This window comes from Platichthys flesus, chromosome 16, assembly GCF_949316205.1.
Source record: "Platichthys flesus chromosome 16, fPlaFle2.1, whole genome shotgun sequence".
Lineage (NCBI taxonomy): Eukaryota > Metazoa > Chordata > Actinopteri > Pleuronectiformes > Pleuronectidae > Platichthys > Platichthys flesus.
In genome coordinates this window covers 16010314-16032321 of record NC_084960.1, presented here as the reverse complement: position 1 = coordinate 16032321, position 22008 = coordinate 16010314, and the positions used below count along the sequence as shown (strand labels likewise).

The window sequence follows — 22008 nt, the reverse complement described above, 5'->3', positions numbered from 1 at the left end:
ATTGAATTCATTATTTTGAAAGGTTTTGAGTATTATTTATAGTGATGGAATAAAATGTTAAAAACTGTGTGCGTGGCATAATAAGGAGTTTTATGAAGAGGTCAGGGTCCCGTTGCAAACAAAACTTTGGCGTTAGAGTCACGGAAGGTTTATGGCGTGCAATCTCATGCTCTTAAATACATTTGAACATAAAGATACATGCAAACGTAATAGCACGAGTATCACCCAAACCTACTGCATCCATCTTTAATGATGCCAGGGAGTTCATTATCAATATGTGCTATATAATAATCAGGTATATTAGCAATAAGAGCTAATGCCTCTGTCAGCCCACTTGAGATAAATCCCTCCAGTGTGATCCAAACAGCTCTATATAGCACACAGACACACGCACACGCACACACACACACGCACACGCACACACACACACACACACACACACACACACACCTCCCCTGGTCTCTAACTTGCTCCCCCTCCCTCCCTCTTTGCCTCTTTCAGCTCACTGAACTGAGTGAAATGTCTTTCCGACTAAATGAATTTTTTTTTTTGCACGGTGGGAACGTTGCCATGGAGACAACAGCCCCCCCCCCCCTCCCTCCTCTCACTTTTTTTCTCAACAGTCCACAGCATTAAAGCTGTGCTAACTGGTGCGCTGTCACGTGTGTGTGAGTGTGTGTGTGCATGTGATCACTGTTTGTGTGTATGTGTGTGTTTCCCTCTTCTTGAACTGTTAACACTGTCAGTATGCTGCAGGTGCCCCATGATGAGTGTGTCTATATACGGAGCCTATCCTCCTCCACCTCCAGTCTCCACTCACATCCTGCATGCAGCCATCTCCTCTCCTCTTCCAGGTTTTCCCATTTGTGTCCTCCTCCTGCTCCACCTCCTCACTGGCATTCTCCCGCTCTTCATCCTCTTTCATTTGTTTAATCCTCTCCCACTCCTCCTCCTCTGTCATTTCCCTGCACATCTTAGCTTGGTCTTCCTCTTCTCACTCTCTCTCTCTCTCTCTGTGTGGATTGCTACTACTGGGCCTCCTCACATAAACAGGAGATAATAGCTACATGACAAATAATAATAATAAGAGTGTTTAAAAATAAAGGGGGATGAAACAGATGTGGGGGGGGGAGGAAAGCACACAGGGCAGGCCTCCGTGCTCCATTTTGCATTTAGGCAAAAATGCGGCCACAATAAAGAATTCATGACAAAGTGGCTGAATAATTACACACAACTTAATGCACAGCAGAAAGTCAGAGCTTGGAAAAGAAATTTCAAGTTCATGCTATTTCTGTCCAGGAGTGTCTAACCTTCCATACCTGAGTCACATATAGACTATGTGCATCTGAATCGCTCACGGCTTTGGATTTTATATATAGCTCACCACCTGACACATGTGACAGAGGCCTCACCACCTTGTCTACCTCCTAAAGCGAGCAGACGAAAAAAGAGGCGAGAAACACGAGGCTGGATTATACATATCCTTTATTTCCATTATCATTGCTTCAGTCACACTGTTGCTGACACATTCACCAACATCCTGCGACCTGATACAGCTGTCCTGACTGAAACAATCCCCCCCCCCCGACTGAACCCCTCACTCAAATTCTCAGCAATAACCAATAAAAAAGTAAACCTCTTGAATAAATCATATATAAAAAACAACTGAAGATCAAAAAAGAATACCAATTCCAGAAAGATAAATACAGCATAAACAATGTTTTTTCATCATTGTTGTTTTTGACCACAGAGATAAACAATTGCTAGATCTCCATTTAGTCATCATTAGTAGTATTAGTATCAAGTTCATTGTCAGATTTTGCTTAAAGCATCACTTATATAATTTTTCATTGCATCAAGTTGACATCATTCATGTTAATATAAGCATGCAAACATGTTTCCCCATGACCATTCGGAACTGCACTAACACGAGAAGACAGCGAGAGAAAAGAGAATCGAGAGGGAGGGGAGAGACACGGAGAAACGAACGAGAGAAAGAAAGAGGGCAAGATGGAGGGATGTGGAGGGAGCGGGGGAGAGGGGATGGCGGTGGGAGGAAAAACAGAGCGAGAAAGGAATAGGTGGCGGGAGAGGAGGAAAGGTAAGGATCGCTGGGGGAGAGAATGAGTAATCAGAGAGTAATCAGAAGGACAGAAAAAGAGATGGGGGGGAGGCAGGCCGAGGGAGGGAGAGAATAGGGGAATGTGCTGGTTCCACTATGAGTTCTGTAATTTATCACCAGGCACTAACACAAGGGCTAAATAGGGTAGACAAAGGCAGAGACATAGAGAGACTGGGGAAAGAGAGAGAATTATGGGGCCTCGAGACCGATGGATCAATACCATATCTACTTATACAAGCAGATCGATAACCCCGCAGCTGACAAACCCACCCTGAATACTTGCTGGGTATTATGCGGGACGTGTCCCCTCCCGAATACCTGATCAAGCACGCCCCCACAAGTCTCGCTGCACCCTCACCACCCAAAGGTAAAGAGAAATAAACAGGATCCCTCCCCCTGAAACAAACACACACACACACAAACACACGTACACACAAAGAAACGGTGTGTGTTTTCGGGGGAAACGATGAGAGAAGGGGCAACGACAGCAATACGAGTAGCTGCAGTGAGGTGTTATACTGTTGTTTTGCTGAGGTTACAGTAGTAGTCGTAGTAGCAGTGACAGACATGGCTTTATAAGTCTCGGTTCACACAGGAAGTGCAGAAAAGCTCCAGTCGCCTATTTTCTCACAACACCTCCTCCCTGATGTCTTGCTTTAAGGGGAACTAAATTGGTCATGATCTGTAGGCCGCAACAAATGAGGCTTTTTTATTTATTTTTTTGCATTCCTTCTTTCATCAAAACACACCCAACAATTTAATTTTCAACCAACTGTGCCTTCAGTTTTTTGTTTTTTTTCTCGCACATACAGTACACAAATTACTGAAAGAAGTACACGGTCAACACAGTTACTTACATCAGGCAAAGGGTAAGAGAGGAAAGGAGGGTTGAATGATTGGCAGCTGAGACGACATAGACAATACAAACTAATGTCTATGAAAGACAGTGTTCCCCCACCTAGTGCAATGAGGCACATATAGTACACACATACACACACACACACATGCTTTCTCTCCCAAACTTACACACACACACACACACACACACACAAAATGGCTCCTTGTAAAGACACGGGACAGGAGACACGTTTGGCCCCGAGACGAGCGTTTCAGTCTGTGGATGCCGGGAGTTTGGGAAGTGGGGGAGGCGACGACAGAGAAACGGACGAGGGAGGCGGGGAACACAGGAACGTGTCACACACAAGGTCACAGTGACACACCCAGGCATACGCACACACACAGAAAATACAAAACAAACACGCTCACAAACACGGAAACACACACTAATAAAAGCAACACAGACGTGTGTCTCCTTCTAAAGTCTTGTCAGATGATGATGAGGAATGTGGACTCGACGATTACCATTTCTCGGTTGAAGCTGGACGATGACTTTTTGAGAAAATAATTCGATAAGTCCTGGGGTGATAGAAAAATAAAACAGAGTGGTGAAATCCTTTCCCGTGGGATTATTCCTCCAGCGAGTGCACTCCAAACAGATGCTGGTCCGATGCTAAACACAGGCTGCGATCAACCTGCGTGGATCTACTTGAGGAAAAGTCAGCCACTTTGGCCAGAATCAAATAAGTCCAGGTCTCTCACTCACCTACACCATCTCATCCTCAGTGGATGATTCAAAAATGACATGAAGAAACCCCTTTCCTTTATTTTCTATGACACAAAAGACGGAGCAAAATCATTCAGAAGAATAAAAGTTGATGCTGATGAGCACCACGTGGGCCGGGGAAAAACGCATGACGAAGAGGGACACATTTCAAGGTTGTGTAACATGCTTAGACCAATGAGTTCTCATTTTTCGCTCCTCTGACATCAATAAAGACCACTGGATGCTTCGTCTTCTTTCCTCTGGGGAAAATAAGCGAGATAAGTCCAAACCCAGACGGTACGGAGCCTGGAGAAGGCGTCCAAAATGGCCGTGAGAATCCTCCATGGATGCTTTGTCCGTACTGTGCAGGAAAATGTCTGCTTTCCTGTACATTACGGCATATACACTGTACAACAATGTTGCAAAGAAAAATATCGACATAGTGATTTTCTTCTTTTATAGTCTGTACAAGGGCATGAACCTTTGGTCCTGGTTAAAATGACCATTCTATGATGGCTTTCTTTTTTCTTTTTTTTTTTTGAAGAGAGACCAGTTTGTCACATCACGCTCCTCCTAGATGAAAACTACTCTAATGTGAAGCACACATGAACTACGCACATACTACAAACTCTGTGTGTATTTGTGTGTGTGTGTGTGTGTGTGTGTGTGTGTACGTTATGTGTTTGTTAGATCCCAAATTTACACCTGATATCAGCCCCAATTTTTTCCGTTTAAGGTCTGTGTGTGTTTGTAAATGTGTAGTCTGACGCTCAAGGTGTAGATTGTGGTAGATGTGTGTTCCGCCTCCGTTAAGTCGGCACAGGACGTGGAGGATTCATTAGCAGGAGCAAACAGCAACTAGCAGTCGGACACTAGCAGTGTCTCCACGTCTCTCTTTCTTTGATGGAGAGAATTATTCACAGATGAGAGGAGAGAAAGAAACGTCTGGAGCTGGAGAGATGGTAATGACCTGAGGAAAGAGGGAATAAGGGAGAAGAGGCAGATTAAGCCAGAGAGAGACAGTAGGGGGCCCAGAGAATATATAAACAGTATGCAGCCCTGTAAGTTTGGGGGAGGAGGGGGCGAAGCATTACGTAACCTATGATATCTAGATTATACAGATGCTTCTGCCTCAGAGCTCCTACATCTGACAGCCCCCTCTTTATCGCACACTTACAGTCAGGTCATGCTTTTAAAGGCTCCACCACTTCTCTTATGTCAATCTGACTGGAGAGCATCTGCTGCTCACTACGTGAATGCATTCTAAACTTCCAGATTCCAATTCAGACACTGCTCTTTTTTTTTTAATAGCAGAAATCAAGTCACTATTGGAGCGTTTGGAGAGTGGTGATACACTGTCGACCGAAAATGTGTAAAACCAATGCTGTAAAGCACCAAAGTGGGGGGAGGCTCACAGTTTTAATCAGAGTGAGGACTGTCCACGACGATGTGAGGCTTAGGCGAGGACTCTGTAGTGCTCTTCGACACAAATGTACCAATCGCTTTTTCCTGCAGGGAGAGAAGAAATTTCATAAATGTCTATTCCAAACAAACAACACTTTTTATTTATTTGGCTGATATCAAATATAGAAGACCAGTGTGTAGGACTAAGTAGGATCTTTCATCAGACACGGAATATAATATTCATTGATTCAATAGATTTAGCATTACCCCCCCCCCCCCCCCCCCCCCGGAGAACACAACTAACAGACAAATAAACACAGATGAAAACATAACCTCCTTGGCAAAGTAAAGAGTAGGGGAATGGCCTGCAGTAAATGGTTAATCTAACCAAGACCTGCTTCTCAAAGTATATGGGCCTATGTGGTAAAAACCATTCAGCTACTGGGTTGTCCCATTGTCGCCATTTTTCTCCAGTAGCCCATTTAGGAAAAAAACTAACTTTTACTCTACAAAAGACTTTTCACTTTTTTACAATTACCTGAAGGCCACCTTAGATATTCCTATCTAAGGTGGGATAGGGTGAGGCGAAACGTAGTCACTTGGTCGCATTTGGCAACCTCAACACTAGATGTCACTTAATCGTACACACTGGTCCTTTAATATAATGTCATTTTCCTTTACCTTACATGAACACAAGAACTTAACTTACAGTGAAACATTTTACGATTTTGGTAATGCTTATATAAAGTGAACATGTGAATAATTCATCGATCACTGCTAATGTTATTGTTCCAATATTTCAATACTACATTCCCTACAACTCCTGCTGTTCTTCAAATATCACTGCTGCTGCTACTTCTAATGATAATCATATGATAAAATCTCTTTGATTATATGCCCAGCACCAAGCTCCTCATAACATATGTGGTATGGGATCATACTTATGACACATGAGCCGTGCACGCACACACACACAATGCTATGCTGATTACCTCCACAAGCTGATGCCAGTGCTCTATGGGTTTGCGTGGATTGGCCAGCATGGCCGTCCAGTGCTCTCTTCCTGGGCCTTCAGCTTCGCTGCCTACACGACACATCCCTATAACCTCGTTATGACCAATACTGACACGCAGCAAGGGATGAGGGGTGGATGCATGGACAAGAGAGACAGAGAAAAAGAGTGTCCAGAGCAGAGAGTACAAGAGGGAAGGGGTTGGAGAGGGAGAGGGAGGAAATAAAAAAGCAGAGAGAGAGAGAGAGGAAGACAGGGCTGGTAAGAAACAGGCATAGAGAGTCTCATTTATCAACCTTGAGTATTAGGGAAAGAGTACAGCGGCTGAGGAAGGATTTTGAAGAGCAGCTCACAAATACACACAGCGCTGTGTAAAAGCTTGATGTCAGCAGGGGGAGCCGGCACACTCACAAACATAACAAAAGCACACACCTATGGAGATGCCAAATGGAGGGCAGACTATAATAGGGAGGTGGTGCATCTATACACAAATGCATCAGCCAGCCAAGTGTTGCTGCGAGCGGCAGACAAACGCTGGCAGGGTTACACATCTCCTTCTTACGCCATTAGCATAAGCCATGCTTATTCATGAGGCGCCCGTCTTTGTAAAACAGGGAAGATCCACCAGGAGGCTGACTCATGAGGGGGCCCCCTCGCAGTGTTCAACACGGCCGCGACACCACCGACATTTGACGAGCATGATGCAATTGCAAACATCACGCCGCATGTGCAAACACACATTCAATAAACAGCCCCCTCGCACAGTAACGATCAGTCCCCGGAGCATGCAGCAATATGATCACACTCACCAGTCGTAGTCCATCACCGCAATGAAGATGGAAACACTTTCTATGTTTTCATTGGGAATGTCAAACACCAGCGCCTCGTTGTACGTGGGGTTCAGCGTGTTTTTCTTAATGGAGGTCTTCCGCTTTTTTAGCCTTCGCCCGTCGCAGATCAGAGAGGCCTTCACGTACGGGTCTGAGGGAGAAGCACATAGAGAGAAAGAGAAAGAGAGAGAGAGAGAGAGAGATGGAAGAGAAAAGGGAGTGGTGTGCAACAAAATATGGAACAGGGGATATAGGATATGAGACGACGAAGAAGAAAGAGAGGGAAAAAGAGAGGGAGACAGAGCATAAGATAAGGTGGTGGTGGTGGGGGGGCTCCTGCAAACACTGTTCACGATCATGCTCACAGGTTTCTGTGACGGGAACATAAAAGGCATGAAAATCAAGTCACCTTGGCAAAGCTGGATTAAGAGCACAAAGGGAGAAAGGCAGTGCAGGTTGAATCACTTTAGTTATACGTTCAACATGTGCAGCTCAGTGACAACACACACACACACACACACACACACACACACACACACACACACACACACACACAATAGACAACAAATTTCAATCCTGCATTTTTCAGCAGCGGCAATTATCCTGGGATCACTGGGGCAATAATAGTGTGTGGTCATTATCATTTGAGATCTAATTTCATCTGAGAATTCATTGCCGCTGCAATCATCAAGTCTTTAGCTGAGAGGTAACTAAAGACCAAAACCTGTATATAACAACATTGTTAATTCGATATTAGCATTAGCAGTCGTGTTTGTCTCAAGGGGGAAAGCTATCGATGTTTCTCCCTCTATTTCTGCAGACGTGCAGTAATTGCTGCTCCACCTACTTGCGCTTGCAACAAAATATGGTAGCACATTTTTACTGGATGTCATTTTTGCAACAAATGAAGTTTACAGCTTTAAGTAATTTATTCATAATGTATAAACTCACACTTCTATTTCTTGAGGGAAAAATCTACCCCATGATTCTCTTACAAAATGATCAATCTTCTGTTGCTCAGTTCATTCCAGGAGTTATTTAGCAAAGATTTAAAGTAATTTAAAAAAAAATTTCTTCTGTTTATCATGCTTCGTCTTCTTCTACTTCAGTTGTCGATTTATTAGGCGTTGAAGAATCGCTCTCAGTTTTTCGTTTTGTCTGTAAACTTGTTGATTTCACTCGTATAAGGAGGAAACAGTTATGATAATGAGAATACATATAAATGAGTCTTCCAACAAAAGAGAGGATGTATTCCTGAAGCCAAAAGCAACTGGTTGGGTTTCTTGTATCTGCTTTGCATTCAGGTTTATTACCTCCGCCTAGGAAGATATGTTTTCATCTGCGTTTGTTTGTTTGTTAGCAGGATTATGCAGAAGCTACGCAAACGATTTCCATGACAAATTTTGGGGAGGGGTGTGGCACGACATTTTGGTGCAGATGCGGATCAGTGGACAGATTAAGGAATATTTTTTTTTACTTTCTTTTAATCAGATCCAGTGAATTTAAAGGGAATGAGGGGGAATTCACTCATTATTAATTATTATCAAAATACTTTTGTACAGATTATTTAAACGTAAACAAAATTAACATAAGATGTCCATACTGCTCCAAAGTCAAATTTGAAGTGGACTCAAACCCTTCACCCACCCTTCCGTCAGCATAGTGGTGAGTAGATAATGAGCGAATTTTCAACTTTGGGTGAACTATCCCTTTTTAATTTGGTTTCATTCGGGGACAGGGCCATGGCGGAGTTGTGTGCTCTACTGGCGGAGGAGTGTCACTCTAGTTGAGACTGCAATCGGTGGGGAAAAAAGGTTATTTATTTGTTATTGAAAGGTAAATTTTTTATATTTGTTATTTCTTTATTCCAGGGAACTGGCACCATAATAACAAATGTTTAAAAATATATCTGAAGAGCTTCATGCCAGATGTTCTAAATCAGAATATGATATTAGCATTGAAGCTCTTTCCTGTCATATTTGACCCTCAAGTGACTGTCTGGTCATGACTTGCTGAAGGTCTGGCAGCAGCAGGATGTGTACGAGCGTGTTAATCCGTTACCTGAGAAGCCGGTCAGGTCCATGGCTTTGAGGTTGGTGGCCTTGATGATTGTAGCAGTGAGCCTGCCCGCAGTGGGGAGGTAACACAGCGAGAAATTAAGCTCCCCGAGATCAGCCTTCTCCTGTGGGTCACCACGCACACACACACAGACACAGACACACACACAGCCACACACACACGCACACACGCAAAAACACACACACACAGTTAGGGATCAGAAATGGAGCAGGGACACTGCGATCACACACACACTTAGTATCAGAAACAGACGCTAAAAAACGCTAACGGGCAGAGATCCCGTGGTGTTCAATGAATGTGTGTTGCTTGAAAAGAGCTACTGTGCGTCTTTGACTGACGCTGAGTGACAGCAGGCGTCCTAATGTGGACAGGCAGAGTGTTTAGGCAGGGGGGGTGTTTCATTGGGGGGCGGGCTGCCGTCACTGTAAATGAATCATATGCCCATCTGTCAATGGCCCCGAGTGGAGGAAAGTGTTAAGTAGAGGTGACGATTCTCCAGGCTTTTTATATCCCTCCCTCCACTCCCATCTACTGATCCCCCCCACCCCCCGCCTGTGGTCTCAGTGCCACCACGGTAATGACACCGGTGATATTCGGGTCACACTGCGGCGTGATGACTCCTCGGTGGCTCTGGGCCTCACTAATCAATATGTCCCAACACTGAAATACACTGAGACGCCAGTGTTTTAAACTTATTTAATAAATGAAACGCCACTGCCAAAACATTTGAAGACTTTCCTCTATTCAATTTGCTTATAGCCTTCAATGAATAGTTCATATAAAATCTGCTTGGACACTGCTTGATACAAAGTTTGAATGTATTCAGCAGTGCCTTTCCAGTAATCTGTGGGAGCTGGTTTTTCACCTAAGCAGGCTGAATGAATCAATAGGCCACTGCAGGCAATTCCCAGTCTGCACAAATCACAAGCATCCAATTTGCACATCCACCATCTGAACACAACAAACAATAATGCCTATATTTCATAAAATCCTCAGAAAATAATTTTAAGTTTTGCCGTTTAAAAAAGAGAGGACAGTTTAATCTTGTGGTCGGACTTCAACAATCTGAGCATTCATTCATTTTTGTTGATCTGGTCAAATCTAGAGCGGGAATCTCCTCCTTACCGCGGTGCCCTCCACGATGTCCCTCCAGACGGGTTTGTCCCCGCTGCCCTCGCTGAAGTCCAGCAGGTTGTCCACCACCACCTGGCCGATCAGGTCGTGTCTGGAGAAGCGGTCGAAGTCGTACACAGAGAAATGCAGCTTCCTGGAATGTAGCTCACTCAGCGGCACGCCGAACTGAAACGTCTCGTTGAACACTGGGTTTAAGGTCTTTCTGTGAACCTGAGAGGAGACACACACACAGTGACAATTAATAATAACACCCGACATAACAGGGTAATGCTGTGTGGGTATGGGGGCATTGGGAAAGGGACTCATGGTGCAACAACCTGCAATATTTTTGAGAGTGAAAGGGCAAGTGAATAACATACTTTCACTTTAATGCTCACCCACCTCATGCAACAGTTTCAGCCCTTTCTTTTGACTCTGAAGTTCTGTCAATAAACGGTAATGCCTATTACATGAGCTGAAATTACATATGTTTCAAAAACTGGTGAAACTAAAAGAAAATGTATATTTCATTTGTTGAATTAATGAAGATCCACTTAACTTTATCTTTAGCATGTGTGGACCCTTGTTTATGATCAGATAATATGAAAGAACATTAAAGCTGGCTCAGGGTACTCTGTTTTATCATCACTTTACACATTACCAGTTCATAGCTACAGCTACAAAGATAAACCCCTCCTTGCAGACTTTGTGCACCTGCAATAAAAATAATGTCTGCTGTATTATTGATAATACGTTCTCATTATAAAAACACTTTGTGGTTTTTGTAAATATAACTTCATCGCAATATCAAAATCATCAAAAAACGCCTTTCTTGCCTTTTTAATGCACTTTGTAATTAATATGTCCTTAATGAAACAAATTACAAAAGAACAAAATTAAATTAAATACTCTCACTTTTTCAATCATTAGTATTTTTTTTTGTTTATTTGTTTATTTTCATTCTTTTATCATCTACTTTTCCTCAATTGTAGTCGTTCCTTTCATTCATTGCTTTGGATACACCAGTATCTATACTGTACACCAGTATCTATAGTGTAAACCAGTTTCTAATTTCCTTCTACTTACATATGATATTCATATTTTTGTGTTAACTCTTTATATAATTACAAATTAGTTACCACTCTTATTTTATGGCTGAGCGCCTATTTGTTTTTTTATGAAACTGTTGTTTTTTAGATTCAGGATATTTTGCAATGACAAATGTGAGTGATGCTGTTTGGAAGACGGAATCTATGATCCTCAAAGATGTTGATATTTTGCTAATCTGCTGAGCAGTTGAGTCGATTTCTCGTCTGCGTTTCTTGAACATAACATAAACAGGATGCTTTTATAGAAGTAGAATCTGTGAGTTGCAGAGGATTCCTGGATGTGTCTTCACCGACACAGTAACCGCTGTCAAACGAGCTGCCGGAGTTTTAGTCTGTGGCTTTCAATGCAAAGTGTCTCATTTGTGAAAACACCTCTTTACCTGAGAAGAACAGAATAGAGCTGTCGTTGGTCAAAATGCTCTTCCCTCTGCTGTTATGTTTCTCTTGCTGAATATGTATCACTGCAAGTGATGTTTTTATTTGTTCCTGTTTCCTGCTCCTGTTAACCACCCAACTCTTTTTCAGTTCCACCCAGAAAAAATAGGAGACAAAGAAAGGCCTCACTTCCTCACATATCACAAAGCCTTAACACACACTCGATGGGAAAATAAAAACTTGATTAACTGCCCGCAGGATGAATCACATTGTGCTGAAAGCAGCAGGAGATATATTATCACATGTAAATGTCATGACTGGGTATTTCAAATTGACTGAGCAGCCTCCCTTTAGTAACAAAACATATTAAGATGCAGAACATTTCCGAAGGGCTTGATTAATAGCGCGGCCGTGCCGACTGAAATGTCCTCGGGCAACCTAATTAACCTTCAGTGCACGGGGTGACCTTGTTCCTCAGCCGCAGGGAGAAAAGTAAATTTCCCCTTTCCGTGTGGGACGAAATATCAAATCAAACATGCTTGAACGAAATAAAGACCTGAAACGAAATTTAAAACTCAATATTTCCTTCCTAGACGTGTTCAAGGGGTGGCCGTTCTTTCTTCTCAATGTTTCCAATGGGTAACTGTGTTTACTGTGCTTACTGTTGAGACTCGGTGGTGCCTTTTTTCTGACTTCTCCGTCTGTCGCCTCCATAACAAGTCAAATGAAACGGATCATTTTAAATCAGGGTATAAGCCTGATGGAAAGAAAGCTGCTATAATTTCCTACTCATCATATTTACGCACGTCGCGGACAGCATTTGCAAATTTGTCTTCAATCTCATTCAGTCTGCCGCACAATTTTGTTTAGTGTTTGCTGATTAACTGGTGGGATTAAGGTGCCATGAAATCATTTGGTGCAAACGCCGTCATGCAATAAAGCTGCCGATAATTACAGCGTGACACACTTGATATTCAAAATTCCAACTTTTGTTGCTGCATAAGTGGGTCTGTCACTCTGGCTTATTAGCACTTGATGATTACTTGTTAGCTTTGGATTAAACAGCAGCTGACGGAGACGCGGCGCCTTTAGAAACCGGGAACACAAAGCCCCGGCGTCTACTTGTAGGTGATGTCTCTGTCGCTTTTGATGGACAAAAGCATGAATGGTGAAAGAATTCCCTGCTAATGAGGACGTGATTGAAGTCAGACAATCGTCTAAATACGAAATAAAAAGAGTGGTGTCATGCAAATGAGCGAGGCATTCATGCTTTTCAATGGCTTTTGTGATTTACAGAAGACAGACGCACAAAGGAGGAAATAAAAACCAAAGGGAGGGATTTCAAACTGGTGCAGCTTCATCAACAGTGAAAGACACTTTACAGTTCAATTCTGACACTTTTCAGCCTCAGGATTTCTCCCTGGCTTATTCCAAGGCTGTACATACACCCTATGTTATTTACGGATATACAACAGAGCACTACAACTCATATTTGAGAAGCCACTGGGCTCATGTGCCTTGAGCCTCTGCAGAAAATAAATTTTGAGAGAGATTTTCTTTTTTTTTCGAGGGCTAAGGGTACATTTCCTGGTACAGAGCATCCCAGAAAGTACTCAAATATTGACTCAGCTGTCCTCAACCACCAGAATAACACAGTGGAGCTGAGTATCAGTGCCCTGTTATGGTCTGAAGCACATTGTCTTGAATAAATTATACCCCAGATTATATTAGATTACCCCGGTGCAACTGTAATGATTCCCCAGGAGGAGGCTGGGTCGTCAGTGCCACAGGAGAACAGCAAGTCACAGCTGACCACGGTTAAAGTATGTGAATGTTGAGGTGTGGCTCTTTTTTTTCTGTTTAGCAGCCAGGATACAGGTGAGTGTTTTGGGAGTGGGAGGCACCTTGGTCTGGAATTTCTTCTTCCTGTCTGGCAGTAGGTAGATCTTGACGTACGGGTCGGAGAAGCCGTTGGCGTCCTTCGCTGGCAGGTCCAGAGCTTTGAGGATCTTCACCACCAACTGCTCCGTGCTGAGACGCAAAAACACAAATTGAAGACTCTATCAGACTCTCACATGCTCATATACAAAAGGCAGGGGGGTGCACAAAATAACAAAAATACACAAATGCAAACCAGACAGGATCAACCCACACTCACAAACACCTGAGCAGGGCTTTACGCACACAAAAAAGCGTGGGTGGTGCTGTGTCTCTGAATCAAGAAGTAGCAAAAATAGTAATTGTGTGTTTGTGTGCGTCATTCCTGCAGCTGTATGCCTGCACTATGTAAATGTAAGCATAGATGTACAGACAGTGAGACAGTGTCTGGGTGAAACTGAGCTCATTAGTAATCCTTAGTAATACCTGTTATTCTATCGTCCCTCTGAACCTCATGCAAACGGCTGGTAACGTGTAAGAATGCAGACTGGTTAATTAGTCGATCTAAAGAAAGTTCATCAGTTAATTATTTTCCAATATTTAATTATCAATGGTATCAATATTTGATTATGGTGGGTTGATTTTCAGCCTTGAAGGGGATTCACAAACGGAGGATTCATTGGGTCATTGGGACATTATTGCTACTTACAGCTCGACTGAAAGTGGAAGACGCAGTTAAAGGACTGAACGTCATTAAAGGGGTAAAATTTAAGTGGGTTACCAGTTACCTTTTATTATCAGTGTCATGTACCTTCCCAAAGGAGGTTATATGCCATCTGCGTTTGTTTGTTAGTCGACAAACTACCATGAAAGCTGGTGGAAGGATGAAGTGTCGGTGAGGGAAGAACCCATTCAATTATGGCTCAGATCTGTATCAGGTGACCAACCAGAATTATTTTCATTACCTTAATGTTTGTTTTTATATTAAAAAAATAATAAATGGATCATGATGAATTAAAAGTTAGGCATATTTATAGGACTGATATCTATGAGTGTGTGAATCTGGTGCCGCTTGATTGAATTTAAGGCGACTGTTGGGTCTTGGCGAAGGTATGTGCTCTACTTACTTATTTTGAACTATTGGTATCTCATATGCATTTTGATTAATATTTCATTTAACCATTTACAGTTAAACACACCATGCATCCTTTGTGTAGTATGTATATGACTGAAGCAAAACCCGAATTGTAAACATACATGTCACGACTGTGCCTATGTCAAATGTGAAGTAAGTTTTCAAGGCAACATCCTCAAACCAGTGCTTATCAAAACTCTCTCTTATGTTAAATGTCATGTTTCACTGCCAAGAAATAAGCCAACATTACAACAATATTACGTACATATTTTTGCCACAAGATAGAGAAAATAGGGGCAAAATGTGAACCTTTACTAACAATAAATAACAGCAGCATTATTGTCCCCTATAGAAATAAACCAAGCAAATATACACCCACGAGCGGGCCCACACACAAATGTTTACATTCGACCACTCTATCCACACTGATGTCTGTGTCTCACGCGCCATTTATTATGCTTTTAATTACCAGATGAAGATGAGGAAGGCTCGGAGGCCTTTAATCAGACCTCGTTAGACTGTGTCTCCCTGTGTTAACCAGTGTGTCAGCACTTCATTAGCTGCTGCAGTGAACGTTGGGGCTGAGGAGGGAGCAGCAGGGCAAACAGCAACAGTGACCCCGGCACTGATAATGTCTTCTGTGCACGAGCACCGACCACAAACAGGATGCTTGTTGACAAAACAAGCGTGGCCAATCGGGGCACGTATTTACCTCTGCATCACATCCAATTAAGGCAATTAGACAAACATGCCCACTCTGCAATCACATCAAATCAGGGAGGTGATGTACAGAGCAAACTGTAGCGGGAAATTACATTTCCAGCTCAGCCAGAGACATATTTTATTTAAAAAACCCTGACCAATTCAATTATGTGTCTAATGATCCTTTAATCCAGTCTAATTTCGTGACATGTTGGTTGTGGAGACTCAGGCGTCACCAGTGCTCAATGTAATATAACACAACACGACAGGAAGCTTGTACACAACAAAAAGAGACACCTCTCTCCTGATCATTGTGAAACCTTCTCCAGCTGTTGGTTGTTTTTTACAAAGACACGGTTGCAGATTTTCCTGCCCTTGCGTGTCTCATTACAGAGTCTGAAACAAAACCGACGTATTTACACAACCTCTGAGGCGTGCTGCACAGAACATACCTGTGACTGCTCGAGCACAGAGAGGAATTCACGGCCTTATTCCTGGTGGACAATGCCCGGAAGATAGCTGCGAATCCCATGGTGGGAATGTGTCAGCTTTTAATGGGATTGTCAATAGAAACGCCTTTCCCAGAGGAGCTCAGGGAGATTGACACTGTTGTTGTGACTGCTGCTCCCGATAGCGCGGTATCACACATTAACATACCTATCTTATCGCAGTCCCGGCCCTAACACACCTCCACGTGTGTCTCTGCACACGTAAGTAACACACTCGTCTTGCAGCTACATCTCTAACCTTTCTCCTTTATTCCTCAGTCGCTCGCTCGGTCCTACTCCTCTCACTAAAACGATTCCCCTCCAGTGTAATGACAGGCAACTACAGCACGACATCAATTATCCTGCGACTTTATAAATGGGGAGAAAAAGGACACATGAATGGTTTCCATCATTACCCTCCCACTCCATACAACCCTCCTGCTAATTCTCCGTGTCTGTATAGCTCCGGCTATAACCGTCTGCTGTTATTACGTGTTGACAGGGGGCGCTGTTTAAAGTGGCTCCCCATTTATTATTCATGACTGAAACGGCCTCTCGCTCCCTCTCTTTTCTGACCATCAGCACTTTCGCCTGTGTAATGTTTCTACATGCCGGGGCAGGCAAAAAAACGGGCCACTGCCGGCTGAGCTGCAGACAGTGAGCCGCACGCTCTTCCCCGTGAGCCGCCCCAGCTCACAGTGCGAACACACGTCCTCGCAGTCCTCACAGCATGGCACCTAACCAATTACTTACTTACGTGGATCCAAACTTCCAGCAGAGAATGTTCAACGGAGAATTCTCAAAGGAGCCAAATGAAAGGAGCTACAGCAAACTGTGCCACAAAGTACATTACAGACATTAACGCTTCCATGTCACTTACATTTAAAAGAACCACTTTCCTATTCTTAAACTTTAATTGATTCATTTAGTTGTATAACCACAAGCACACACAAGACCACATTGGAGCCGTGTCTCCATACTATCAACATATTCAGATGTGTTTTTCAGAATGATTATGAATCCAATGCTCACTGCCTCAAACTCGATTTTGTTTCGTGTCTAGTGAATAATGCAGAAGGAGATTATCTTGGCCAGGCCTGTTCACAGCGACAGGGACATTTCTGGAGCATTCAGGCGAGGGCTGGTGTCTAAGTAGAGCATGCAAGAGGAAGGGCATGCTGTATCAAATCTGACGTGTACATTTCCTCGGAAAAAAAGCCAACGGGTAGTGGAGGCAACACGTTTGTTCAGATGTGGCAAACTTTGCAAAACCTACCCGCTGAGTGAAGAACCAGTGAAAAACAACCGTCCAACGTGGAACAAAAGCCATTTTCAGACATGAACTACTTCGACTTTGTCTTTCACATTCGAGGAACGCAGTGTTGTGGAGCCTGGGTAGAGCAGGCAGGAGGCAGGACATGACACAGGACATGTTTTGTTTACAACACATCCGCCTCAACCTTTTTCCAAATTCTTAGTTGTCATGTTTTACTTCGTTTTCATTCGGATATATCCGTAATGATTGTCTAATTCTACACCAGAGGCGTTGGACTAGTGCCAGAAAGTTGGACTATGGGCAGAAAATCCGACGGTGGTCTCTGGTTCGACTCCACGGAGTGACAACACAAAACATACCTGGATGACAACACCTGGATCTGTTCCCCACTGTCAAAGTGCCTACCCCAACCCGCTGTCTAAGTGCCCCTGAGTAAGGCAACTTATTCCCCCAACACCTGCTCCACGGGCACGGTGCATGGCTGCCCACTGCTCTGTGTGTCCTCCTGTGTTCACCAGATGGGTCATAGCAGAGGACAAATTTCCCCCCCTTGCATGTCGTGTGTGTGTGCATGTCGTGTGCGTATGCATGTGTGTGTGTGACCAATAAATGTATAATATAATAAAAGTATAATAAAACACAACACGAGAGCCCATTTGAGCTACATCTCATGCCACCATTGTGTTGTCTTTTCCAGAGTAAGGATGGATGCTCCAACGCTAAGTGCGGAGGATAAACACGCTGAAAGGTATTTTCCCAAGAAGCACCCTGCTCCCTCTCTCTCTCTCTGTTGTGCGCCATAAAGAGACGCGGCAACACCAGCATCTGCTAGCAGCCCTCTGACTGAAGAAGTGTGATCAAAGTGGTGCAAAAAAACAGATGCATCTACATTCACCGCAGACATGCACGGCTACAGTGTGGGCAGTAACACCCAGTGTTGCATTCATCAAACAGTGTTCAGGTCTCGTTTAAAGGTTTAAATTCTCCTCACAGTGCTCTGCTATCACTGTGGCTCACACAATACTGACTATCTGTTGTTTTTTTTGTTTTTTTTTCCGGCCTGCTAGGACTCCATGGACGGCAGTGTCGGCCAGAATGCATTGGCGATAGAATATATGTGGCTCTGTGATAAAAGGTCTAAAGGTACATTAGAGTGTACATAAAAAAACACACAGCTGTAAACATTATCTGCGACTCCCTAGGTGCATCTAATCACTGAGCCCGAAATCCTTCAACATGAGCCGATAAGCCGAGTGACAGCTGGATGTGACTTCGGCTGAGAAAACTGATGCCGCTTAAATCTGTTCATTTTGGAATTCGGCGTCATTTGAGGGTGAATTCTTCAACTTGGTGCTCCGTTACCTTCTCAGCTCTCACAACAGAGTCTTTAAGATTTGCAAATGCTCGGATTCTAGTTTCTGTCTTCTTTGCCATGGCAATGACAGCAAAGGCTTGTGGGTAGTATTATAATTAGATCCTAATGTAGTACCAAAATTAATTGAAATAATTCAAACTAGTGGCCTGAACATGAACCCATCATGTCATTACATTGGTCCCATGTTTCTTTATTAAAAAACGATTAATTGTTAATACCGAAACCAGTGAGTCGTTTCTATGTTAGCATGCTAATGTGAGCATTTAGCTCAAAGCACCGCTGCACAGCTCCACACTAGAGCTCACTAACACTCCTGTAGACTCCCAAGCTGTTTTCAGACATAAACTGCAGGAAAATTCAGCTTCATATATTCCAGACATTTTTTGTTCCTCTCATTCCAAAGAGATGTAACGAAATGGATCGGATCTGCCATAAGTTCCGGATTGCCTCAGTGTTATTCAGTCAAACCATAAACAACCAAGTAACGTAGATCACATCGATTGACGGCGACCACATATTTGTTCATATGTGGCAAAGTTAGTAACCCAAAGTGACAACCTGCTGAGAAGAGGATCTTACAACATGAAACAAAGCCATTTCCAGACAAAAACAAATTGGACTTTGTCTTTTACATATGAAGAACACAGCAAGAGATTATCTGGATCAGACATGTTCATATTATAGGAGAACTTCTGGAACATTCAGGCGATCACCTTATCACCAAAAGCTCTCGAATCACATTGTCTTTCCAAGATGACATCTCACCTTTGAGTTTATATGTGCATTTCATTCCGACATATTTGCACTTTTCTAGTTTTGCACCTGTTGTGTGATGGACTTGTCATCAGCACGCCCACTTGCTCGCTGTGACATTTTCCAGACATTTACCAGGGGGCTTGGCAGGAAAAGTTCTCCAAAATGTCCAGAACAACTGACTCAGACATTTGTGTTTTCACATACAGCCCCTACTGGAAAATGTCTGGACATTAGTGCACGTCTGAAAGCAGCAGTGTTGTTCTGTTTTTAAGTCGCCTACACTTCAAGTTCAAGTAAAAATCATTCTTCCAATTTGTAACTCTGAGGATACCTGCCAATGACAACAAGATGATGTCCGGTAACACTGTGTTGGCTTATACATTTCTAAGTCTCAAATATATGAAAGCTTGTTTTGTCAATCTAGCTCCTAGGGGAATAAGCATCACAGAAGAGACAGAAGGTTTTTTCACTACACACAAATGCGGATGCAGCACCTTTGGGTGAACATGGTGGTGCATTAACAGCCCTCATCTTTGCAGGTAAGAGTTTAGATCATAAAATGATTCCTGCCAATGATTTATTATTATTATTTGATGTTTGTTAAAATCCTAAAATTTTTTCCAGAGTAGTTGGTTGTTCGGGTGTTAACCTACTTAAAGGCGTAGCGCAGGAGGAAGCTGATCTTGCCACAGTTGTCGCCCTGTTTGCCTTCGCCCTGGTCGCCCTTGGGTCTGTAGAGCTCCGGCTTGATTTGCCCAATGCTGGTGACCTGCTCCTTCTCCTCACCATGGAAATCCGGACTGGAGAGCTGGTGAGTCATGGGCTTGGGCCTAAACAGACACATAAGAGCTTAGAGGGTGAATATCAAATGGAGAGCACAGTACAAACACACACACACACCCACACACACACACACAAACACATACTTTGTTTTAAAGCAGCTTAATCAAAGAACCTCTAGCGGCTAAAATCATGTAAATGAGTTTACCCATTGTTTGCACTGCGTTTGCAAAAGAGATGACACACCATTTTTACACCTGCATGCAATTAACTTTTAGTTAGTTGTATGATGTTGGTTCTGAGTTAAAACCACAAATAACACAGAGCTAAACAGCAGAATGTGCAGCATGGACCTCGTTGAATTATCTGAAGATCGGAAAAAATCTGAAAATATAAATAATATGCGGTTCGAGATGAGACCAATTTGGAGAAGCTCAAAACAAAAGCGATGTTTTTGCTTTTACGGACCCTTAAAAAGAAGCCTTCATTAGAGGGAAGCCAGATTAAAGCCAGCATCTTCTAAGAGCAATACGATTACAAAAAAAACTACCAGGTAATTTTTCCTTCATGTTATTTTTAATCAAGCCTTTTTCCATGGATTCCCTTTAATGATCATGAGCCTGAGATTAAAGCCCAACCCTGGTTTTATTCACTGTTTTGCTCTGACTTTAAAAACAACACACAACTACAAACTGCCGGATTTGATTAAAACACGTACACTGACCGTGGGGTGACCTGCTGCTGGGAATGAGCATTGGGCAGGTCTTTTGGTGGGTGGGCTCCACCCTCTGTGTTGGGCACATCCGGAGACGTCTGACTCAGCTTCAGAGTTCCTACCACAGGGAAAAAAACAGATAAAGTCCTTCTCTTTTGTGAGCGCTGCTGTGGCGTCGCTTGTTACAGCGACTCTAACAGAAAAAGCAATGTGTCTTTTCGTAACCCGGGGACGGCATCATTGATCTCATTGATTTTATTACACTGATTTAACAGCCACTGATTTAACAGCGCAGAGGAGGAGAGAAATGATCAGACGTATTTACAGCAGCAGAACATGAGCCAGGGCGAGTGCAGTACAACCCAGACACATGAAAAGAGGGAACATCCAGCTTCAATACAGACAGCCAGCAAATATTTGACTGTGAGCGATGATAAACAACCTGCACTGGTGTTGACAGCCAGCACAAATACAACAGAATCAACTCAGAGCTGCCGCCTGGGCCCATCTGTTTAAAACATAATTTTTCTGTGACATTGGCTTTTGCTGTAATTGTTTGGGTTGATATTGGACTTTTGTGGCCAATTCCAAACACACCAATATGTACATGCTTATTAACTCATTTAATTGCTTAGTCTTTTGTGGATTTGGCCTATACGACATACACAACCGAAACAATGATAGAGTCCAAGGGGATGTTATCATATATCTTGTTTTCTCCGAACGGCTCAGAATCAGATATTAAATTTACAATCATGTAACACAAAGGAAAGCCGCCCGTTCTCCCACTTGAGATGTGGTCAAACTGTTGAATGAGTGACGTGAAGTGGCTTGATGTCCACCAGCAGATGCAGCAATAAATCTGAGTATGTATTCCTCATGTTTGACGATTAGATCAAATTACTTTGTTTAATGTGGAGGGGTTGTTTGCCATAACAAACCAACACAGAATTAATGGCCAATGCTCCGGCTTTGGCGAGCTCATTGTTCGGGCACATTTAGTCTTCGGTTCAGTACCACTGCTCACATCAGCCTCGTTTCCAACAGGGGCAGCAGGCAGCAGTGTTCTGCAAACAAGCTCTGATAAAACTAAACGGTGAATAAAAGGTAAACGTTTAGTAGCTAAAGAGCCATATTTTCTCTGGAGTTTACAGAGACCAATGCACAGCTGAAAGGCAAGTGAAAGGTGGGGCCATAATCGTCAGGTGTCCACACGTCTTCTGGCTGCAAACACATTATCCAACAACCTTATGAGG

At 43.1% G+C, this 22008-nt stretch overlaps 1 protein-coding gene across 4 annotated transcripts in view; it reads right to left on the bottom strand.

Annotated features, from left to right (window-relative positions):
• Positions 1-1489: 1489 nt before the first annotated feature.
• Positions 1490-22008, bottom strand: part of syt3 (synaptotagmin III) — a 33926-nt gene continuing 13407 nt past the window's right edge. For 2 of the 4 annotated variants that reach the window (XM_062409056.1, XM_062409058.1), the window contains exons 5-13: positions 20756-20870; positions 19911-20087; positions 13552-13678; positions 10176-10394; positions 9033-9153; positions 6951-7122; positions 6122-6251; positions 5141-5234; positions 1490-4695 (exon numbers count right to left, since the gene is read on the bottom strand). In XM_062409056.1, coding sequence (XP_062265040.1) covers positions 5145-5234; positions 6122-6251; positions 6951-7122; positions 9033-9153; positions 10176-10394; positions 13552-13678; positions 19911-20087; positions 20756-20870 — 1151 coding nt within the window. In that variant the 3' untranslated portion in view covers positions 1490-4695; positions 5141-5144. The remainder of the gene's footprint in view (positions 4696-5140; positions 5235-6121; positions 6252-6950; positions 7123-9032; positions 9154-10175; positions 10395-13551; positions 13679-19910; positions 20088-20755; positions 20871-22008) is intronic. The other 2 variants (XM_062409057.1, XM_062409059.1) reach the window with 1 other exon arrangement.